General features: G+C 46.7%; 1 protein-coding gene and 1 long non-coding RNA gene across 3 annotated transcripts in view; one reads left to right on the top strand and one right to left on the bottom strand.

Moving 5' to 3' along the window:
- CUNH14orf93 (chromosome unknown C14orf93 homolog) overlaps window positions 1-7,696 on the bottom strand; it is a 13,156-nt gene extending 5,460 nt beyond the window's left edge. The window contains exons 1-2 of one of the 2 annotated variants that reach the window (XM_027770304.1): window positions 7,218-7,696; window positions 6,788-7,108 (exon numbers count right to left, since the gene is read on the bottom strand). In XM_027770304.1, coding sequence (XP_027626105.1) covers window positions 6,788-6,946 — 159 coding nt within the window. In that variant the 5' untranslated portion in view covers window positions 6,947-7,108; window positions 7,218-7,696. Of the gene's footprint in view, window positions 1-6,787 lie in introns of both variants that reach the window. The other variant, XM_027770303.1, reaches the window with a different exon arrangement.
- Window positions 7,697-7,729: 33 nt separating this feature from the next.
- LOC114007104 (uncharacterized) lies at window positions 7,730-8,522 on the top strand. Its single transcript, XR_003548751.1, has 2 exons — window positions 7,730-7,968; window positions 8,344-8,522. It is a non-coding gene; the product is annotated as an uncharacterized LOC114007104 (long non-coding RNA).
- Window positions 8,523-8,896: the final 374 nt, after the last annotated feature.

Consider the following 8,896-nt stretch of genomic DNA (forward strand, 5'->3'; position numbering starts at 1 on the left):
AAAAAAAAAAAAGTTTGCCTTAGGGCTGGCCTGGTGGCCTGGTGGTTGAGGGAGCTGGGACTAAACCGACACTGAATGAGTTGGGTTGAGGTTCCTAAGGAAGGTAACACCATCTTGGGTTTCTTTCCAGAAGTATAAAGTTCCACTCGGGTAAATAATGCTCCCTTTGGAGAGACCTCAGCTGCTGAGTTCCAGTCAGTTCTGGGTGCCACATTTTTTTTTATTTATTCATTTATTTTTATTTATATATTTTTAGAGGTTTTTCCTATAATGCACGTGCGCTCGCCAGAAAGACAGAGACAGTTCGAATACTACCCTGATGGCTTAAAAAAACACATGCCAGGCATGGGACCAGGAGGTGCCATAGTGGTTAAGGTGCTGGATCCCACATGGCTGATCGTAAATTGAGTACCAGATCCAGGGGCTTGAAAATCAGACCAGGTACATGTGCATGCATGCCCAAAGTCCCAGGAGGAGAATGGAGAAGGGACTATGGTATGGCCATCCATCTGGGGAGTGATTTCTTTCTTTTATTTTTTAGAGAGATTTTTGTTATACAGCATGTGTGCTTGCCAGAGACACAAAAAGACAACAGTGAGAAATAACCCTCCTAGGAGGGAGAGCTAAGCCTCAACACTTTCTACTCCATTCTCCATCTCCTTGGAATTTTGCACACACACAAACACACACACACACACACACACACACACACACACACATGCCCGGCATGAGTTTTAAGCCACTGGGTCTGGGACTCAAACCACATGAAAGTCCAGTGATGTAACCAGTATGCCATCTGCTAGTTCTGGAGAATGATTTCTTACTCTCCCTCTCACTGTATGTTTCTCTTCAGTGTGCACACATGCCCTATGGCAGAAATCTTAAAAATAAATGAATGAGTGAATGATTTTCAGGCACATGTGTGCTCGCCCCGAATCCCCACAGGATGAAGGAATGGAAAAGAGGCTGCTGCATGACCACACCCCACTGGGGGGCTTTCCCCCTCACCTACTCTCTCCCCCTGTCTCTCTGGTAAGCACACACAATTCTGCCTTAGTTGCTCCAAAATTTGATTCCAGTTTTGCCCATAATAGCACCTGAAATATTGTAGCCAGCTTTCGTCATCCTCAAGTCTTCTCACCCTTTTCAATTTATTTTGCCACAAAGCATGTGCATGCACTAGAGAGAGATAGAGAGCAGAGCAGAGAGAAAGTACCCCTCAATGGGGTGTCGTCACACCGAAATTCCTTCTTCATTTCTCCATCCTGTCTAGATTTTGGGCACACATGCACCTGGAGTGTTTTTCTTTCTTTTCTTTTCTTTTCTTTGGAGAGGTTTTTGCTATAGGGCGCATGCGCTTGCCAGGAAGACAGAGAGAGACAGAAAACGAGAAGTCATCCCCCCAGGGGGATGGCCGCAATCCCCTCTCCTCCAATCTCCTCTCGGGAGATTGGGCACACATGCACTCGTGTCCGGCGTGAGTTTAAGCCACCAGGTTTGTGACTCGAACCCCGGTCGACTACATGGGAGTCCAGCGACAAAGTCATTACGCTAACTGCTGGTCCCTTTCTTTCTTTTTTTTGAGATTTTTTTTTTTCTATAGGACTTTAAGCCACTGGGTCCGGGACTCGAACCGTGGTTGACTACATGAAGGTCCAGCGACATAGCCATTATACCAACTGCTGGTCCCCAACACCTGGAGTGTTTTTCAAGCTTCCAGGCTGGAATTTGAATCCAGTAGTTAGCTATGTGGGTTCTACATACCTTAACCAGCAGGGCAGGTGAGCCCTCAAGGCCTCTCTTATCTGGTCTAAACACCACCAAGTCCTTCAGCCATTTCTTATAACACAGTTTCCAGAAAGAATTAAACCTTAAGGCTCTCCGGTTTGGCATGTCCTTCTTAAAAAGTGGCAACCAGGGGTCCAACCGGTGGTGTAATGGTTAAGGTGTAGGACACTCCCACATGGCTGACCACAGTTCAAGTCCCAGACCCGGTGGCTTGCTTTTTCACTTTCCTTCTCTCTCTCTGTCAGTGAATAAATGAATGGGGACCAGCAGTTAACATAATGGCTATGTTGCTAGACTCCCATGCAGTCAATCATGGTTTGAATCCTGGACCCGGCAGCTTAAACTTACGCTGGGCGCGTGTGCATGGTGCCCAAGATCCGAGAGGAGAATGGAGGCCTCCCCCACTGGGGGGGTGATTTCTCGCTTTCTCTTTGTCTGTCTCTGTCTTTCTGGCGAGCGCACGTGCACTGTAGGAAAAACCTCTAAAAATATATAAATAAAAATAAATAAATGAATAAATAGTAAAAAAAAAAAAAAATGTGGCACCCAGAACTGACTGGAACTCAGCAGCTGAGGTCTCTCCAAAGGGAGCATTATTTACCCGAGTGGAACTTTATACTTCTGGAAAGAAACCCAAGATGGTGTTACCTTCCTTAGGAACCTCAACCCGACTCATTCAGTGTCGGTTTATTCCCAGTGAGCTTGTAGTCAAGTCCGTTTCTCACAGATCACTGTCTCCTCCATTCTGCAACTGGTTTTCTAAACTTTAATGCAGGTTTTTGTATTTCTTTCTATTAAATTTGGTTTTGTTGTTTCTGATTGTATTCTCATCCCAAACCCCTTCAGTCAGTGGAAGGACCCAGTCCTAAACGGACAGATTCATATCCTGGTCTAAGGGCTTCAACACCATGCTCAGAAATCCCCAATTATCTCTCCACCTCCATGGCTGACTGACTGAAAGTACCACTAGGTCTGGATGACCAGGGTCTCTACTTTAGAAAAGCAGTTATTATCCTAGCTTCATATTCTACATAGTCATTTTACCTCTTAGGAGTCCAAACGTAAGAATCATCAAGGAGGGACCAGCAGTTAGTGTAATGGCTATGTCGCTGAACTCCCATGTAGTCTACTGCAGTTCAAGTCCTGGACCCGGTGGCTTAAACTCAAGCCGGGCGCATGTGCGTGAGTGCCCAAGATCCTGAGAGTAGAATGGAGGAGAAGGGATTGCGGCATGGCCATCCCCCCTAGGGGGTGATTTCTCGCTGTCTCTCTGTCTCTCTCTGTGTTTCTGGCAAGCCCACGTGCCCTATAGCAAAAACCTCTCCAAAAAAAAAGGAATCATCAAGGAATGTGTGAATGCTTCAGAAAGAATTTGGGAGAGTTTCAGGGAAAAAAAGGAGTTGCATAGCTTGCAAGTCAAGTGGCTTGGAAAAGATCAGCTGATAAAAATCAAACCAGGCTTGAAGTGAAAAGGGAAAATACTCTAGACAATAGTAAGTGTTAAGGCTGCAAAGGCTGCTGGCTCACCTGCCTCCTGAGTGAGCTAAAAATAAACACGTTACCCTAAGGGGGCCCAGAGGCATTCCAAGGAATGAAGAGTTTGGGTTTGGTCCTTTTGGTTCACAGGATCCCTAGCAGTAATCCAGAGGAGCCCCAGGGGATGGCCAGATGTCTCTTTGATTCCTTCCTGGAGCTAAAAATGAGAATAGTGAGGGTCTGCAATGGTCTGTCCTCCTTGACCTCCATGGTCTGTCCTCCTTGACCTCCATGGTCTGGCACAAGGACATTTTAGCCCTTCCCCTGTGACGGGCAGCAGCACTCCTGACTGCTCGTCTACATTCTTTTCGAGTGCTGTAGGAGAGGCATGAGGAGTGAGCACACTCGGCTCCCAGTTCCACTGAGCTCTCTTAAGGGGACGAAGACGTGGCCTTCAGTCATGTCCCTCTCTCTGGAGGCAGTAGGCAAGAGTAGAATGCAAGTGATGGAAAATCCTGATTTTATGCAAATATTTTGTGTAAATTACAATTATCACACATTTATTTATGAGTTAAGTACTATGAAGTTTTGGAAAACCCCTTGAAATGAATTTCTAGATACATGTGCTTCCATTTCTATTACTAGCAGTAAGAGTGGTCCTTTTGGACCACAAATTCTTGACAGAGAAACTAAACTCATCCTTTATTTTTCTTTTTTCTTTTCTTTCTTCTTTTTTTTTTTTTTGGAGAGGTTTTTGCTATAGAGCACGTGCACTCGCCAGAAAGACAGAGAAAAACAGAGAGACAAAAAGCAAGAAATCACCTCCCAGGAGGCATGGTCATGTCACAATCCCTTCTCCATTCTCCACTTGGGATCTTGGGCATACACACACACACGCCCGGTGTGAGTTTAAGCCACCGGATCTGGGACTTGAACCACGGTTGACTACATGGGAGTCCAGAGACGTAGCCATTACACCATCTGCTGGTCCCATCCCTTGTTTTTCTAAAAGAAATTTTCTCACTCCTTTCTTGCTTTTTCAAAAAAATAAATCTAGGGACCACCAGATGGCATAATGGTTACATTGCTGAACTCCCATGTAGTCGACCATGGTCTGAGTCCTGTGACTTAAAACCCACACGAGGTTGGATGGCTGGCAGGTGGCATGGTGATTAAGAGCGCTGGTCACCCATATGGCTGACTGCGGCTCAAGTCCAGGACCTGGTGGCTTGCTTTCTCACTTCCCCTCTCTCTCTCTCTCTGTCCCTCTCTGGTCAAAATAAAATAAAGTTAAATAAAATAATTCTTTAAAAAATATAAAACAGAATCTAAACTTTGGAAATGACAAAGTTTATCATTATCAATTGGCTTCACCCAAATCACCCTTAGTTATATAATTGACACTTACAGGCTGCCTGAAATTCTATGCAAATTCTTCTGCTGCTAAAGAACATAGCTCTGTAGTCTCTGTAAGATAGTTTTAAATTAATTTTAACCAAAGAATACTGTTTCAGAGTTGTCACACTCATGGGAATTTTTATGAATAAAATTAGTAAAGATGGAAATACTAGTAACTCAATATTTTTTAAATGTGATTTAACTATTTTATGACTGTTTCCATTTAAAAATTAGAATCATCTTGCAATTAAAAAAAATCCTGTTGGAATTTGATAACATTTGCATTGAATCTATTACACTAATTTGGAAAAAAGGAATATCTTAAAAATAATGAGGTTTTTCAATCCATGACTAAAGGTATCCCTCATTATTTTAAATTTTAATTTCTTTCAACAATTTTGTAGTTTTCATTATCAACATCTTCTGTATTTTTTGTGAAGTTTATCTCTAAATATTAGATATTTTTGATGTTCTCATACACAGTATAATTAACATTTTTATTTTCTGATATTTGTTGCTAATATATATAAATGTAATCAGTTTTTGCACATTGGCAATGTATTCTGAGAGATCTTGCTAAGTTCACTCATTATATATAATAGGCTATTTATGAATTTCTTAGTTTTTATTGTTTTAGGATTTTTTTTTGGATATAGTGGGCATGTGCTTGCCAGAGAGAGACAGAGAGAGATGGCCATGCCACAGTTTCTTCTCCTCCATTCTCCTTCTGGGACTTTGGGCATGGATGCACATGCACCCAACATGATTTTCAAGCCCCTGGGACCAGGACTCGAACTGTGGTTGACCACATGGGAGTTCCACACGTTATCCACCACACCATCTTCTGGCCCCAGATTCCTTAGACTTTTCATGTGCTGAGAAAAAAGTTAAAATATATGCTTTTCAGAAAATCAGCTAAGAAAATGAAATTTCAAGCTACCACTGGAGGACAATGCCTGTAATAATTTTAAAGTAATAATAAATTTTAAAAATGTAATAATTCCTTTTTTAAAAGAATTATTTATTTACTTAGTTCCATTTGTTATTATTATTTCTTTAATTTGACCAGACAGAGACAGTGAGAAAGAGAGAAAGGGAAAGTGAGAAAGCAAGCCACCAGGTCCAGGACTCGAACTGTGGTCAGCCATGTGAGTGTCCAGCGCCTTTATTCACCACGTCACCTGCTGGCCCCTAAAAAAATCTCCTCTCAGGATTTTAGGCACACACATGCAACCCAGCGTTTCTTTCAAGCTGCAGAGTCCAGGACTGAAACTGCACAGTTGGCCATGTGGAATGTAGCCACCTCAACCACTGAGCCACTGGCTGGCCCACCTGATCATTTCTGTTATGGGGAGCTGCCGTGTGCACTGTAGAATGTTTAGCAGGATGCCTGGCCTCTACCCACTAGATGTCAGTAGCATTCTCCCTCCCTCTCCCACCTACCCACTGGTAATAACAAGACAGGAAAGTCTCCAGAGGTTTCCAGATGTCCCTTGGTGGCAAAATCTCCCCATGTTGAGAGCTACTGTCCTGCGAGAGAAAGCTCTAGGTTTGGGACAGCTGCCAGGATGGGGGCCCCCAGCTCAGCAGAATTTTGCCAGGGCTCCCACACTCCAAAATGGTTTCAGATAGACCTGGTTCAGGCCAGTCCCTTCCCTACCAAGAGCTCTCAGAATGACTAGACTCTCTACACCTCTATAACTGAGCTGTGTTTTGCATCTTTGGGTTCTGGGACCACCTCAGGACAGCTTGGCTTTTCCACACAAGGGGTCCCTGGCCATTTAACCCTGCGCAATGGCTCAATCTGCAGGCAGATTTCAGTGTTTCGTTTGGTGATCAATCTGTTCAGCCTCATAAAGATCTTCCCATCAGGATTATTAGGACACCGGGAGACGTGATTTCATTCCTTTCTCTTTCAAAGGACCAGAGCAAGCTATCTGGAAAAGCCTAACAGCTGGACTGATAGCTGGGAGACTGCTTATCCTAAGGCTATGTGATAATCTGTCTCCTGGTTCCCCCACTCCAACAAAATTCACTCAATATGGGAGGCTTAAAATCACCCCACTCTTCACTCTACTGATCTCACCAGACTAAAGGAAAATTCAGAGAGGTGGAGCTCACTCACAGAGAGCACCAGGTCCCGCTTGCGCCTGGAGTTCTTCTGCCCATTTCCTCTGGTCCGGCACGGGGAAGCAGTAAACCCGAGGGAGTGCCTCAACTCCGCAGTGCTCCCGGGGCCGGACTCTTCCAAGGCGCTCTCCAACGCAGCAGCGGCACTGAGCATGTCCTCGGGGCGGGGTGGTGGCAGCTTGGTTCCATTGTCTGGCCCTGTCTCTGAGGCTGCCCGCTGGATGGCCAGTTGTGTGGCTGGTGAGAGCTGCTTGGCGTAAGCAGGGACCAGCACTCGCTGTACTGCACCCTCAGAGGCCACATAGTCATCCACCAGCTACGAACGTAAAAAGAATCGCCTGTTAGCCGGCCACGCTTAATGGAACCTGGTCAATGAACCTTCTTTGGCCAAGAATAGTAAACAGAGAGTAGGAAGAAGGGGGCACCTCGCACAGTCTTCAATGGCCAGCTGCCTTGTTTCTCTGGGACTCCTATGGAAGTGCCGGGCAAATACTGTGTGCACGGGGCTATGCACGTGGGGTCGCTACCATAGGGCGGCTTACGGATGGGGCATGCCTCTGACACTCCACCTGTCATAGTCCTATACGGTTTGCTCTTAGAAGAAACGTAGCTAGGTAGTAAGTGTTTTGTCAAAAGGGGTTGGAGGAGGAAGATGACAAGGTGGAAAAACTGAGCAAGAGAAGGAATGAGAAAAAATAATAACAACAATAAAGAGAAAAATGAAAATAGAGGAGGAAGAGGTAAAGTCACAAATCCCCAGAGAGGCTGGCCTGAGGGTGCCCCCTGCCTGCCCTCCATTCCCTCTGGGGGCTGCCCTGGCTGTGCTTGACCATCTCAGCCCTGAAATCTACCTGACTGCTAAGCCCTTACTCAAGGACAGACAGGGCAGGGAAAGGAAGGAGGGAGAAAGACAAGGAGGAAGAAAGGAGGGGGGATTTCTGCAGCCAAGAAAACAAAACAGTGAAAGTGGGAAACACACACACACACACGCACGCACGCACGCAGAAAGAAGCGGGGGAGGAGGCTGAGATTTATAGACCTGCGAGCTGCTTTCTGCGCTGTGAAATCTAATTCCATCCTGCCAGCTTGGAAGCCTTCCCCGCCTAGAAGAGCCTGTAGCTCAGGGCACTGCCTGGCTTGGGACCCTCCTGCCTCTCACCTTCCAGTCCTGACCAGGTACAGCCTCGGGGAGTAGCAGAGGCCACCACCCACCTGGCTGCGCCTCCAGGAGAGCCATGACCAATTGCCGTGTTGCACTGGAGGGAGAGGGGAGTTTATGGATTCCATTCTCAGACCCAGCAGATGGGCTGGGAGTTCCATCCCTCCTGGCTACCCTGTGTGTTCTGCTCCTTTACTCTTCCCTGGGTATCTCAGCCTGGGGGTGGGGAGGTGCAGGGAGAGAGAGGGCGGACAGGAGAGGGTGCAGGAGAGTTGACAGCCCACCCCCCCACACACACTGCACTCAAGTGGCAACACGTCTGTTATTTCCCCTCTCCGTGTGCTCCGTGGTTGCTCAGTCCCCTCCGTACTTCCCCGTGTGACATTCCGCAGCTCTTACTCCACTGGGCCAGGACGGTCCTCCTCGTGTGGCCTCTGAGCACTAAGGAAACTGAGACACCCATGCACTTCCACGTCTTTTCCTGCTCACGGAACAGGTGAAGCCGCTTCCTTCTTTTCTTCCCGTTCTTTCCACATGTCAGTCTCTTACGCTGAGCTCTCGACTGGCCATTTCTTTTCTGCATGTCATTTCTCTGTCTGGACCTCCCTCCTACCGTACCTCATGGTCTCTCTTCTGCCTAAATTCTCTTTTCCACGCAGTCACCTTCCTCCGCCGCCCCCTTGTTGTTTCCCCTTCTCAGTGCTTCCTTTCCGCCTGCCCCCCTTCCCTCCCTGGCCCTGGCCCTGTCTTCTATGATCTTCGCCCTGGCCCTCACTTTCCCTCTCTCCACCTCGGCCTCTCTCCCTCTACATTCCCAGCTCTCTCCAAACCGAACTCCTCTTGGCACAGAGGGCCCGTGATAAAATATGAATGAACCGTCTGTGCATGGCAGGCACGCTCACCAGGAGCAGCCGAGGCAGCTGTGGAGACGGGGCCATGCAGAGC

The sequence above is a fragment of the Tupaia chinensis genome, unplaced genomic scaffold (assembly GCF_000334495.1).
Source record: "Tupaia chinensis unplaced genomic scaffold, TupChi_1.0 Scaffold000126_2, whole genome shotgun sequence".
NCBI classification, from domain to species: Eukaryota; Metazoa; Chordata; class Mammalia; order Scandentia; family Tupaiidae; genus Tupaia; species Tupaia belangeri.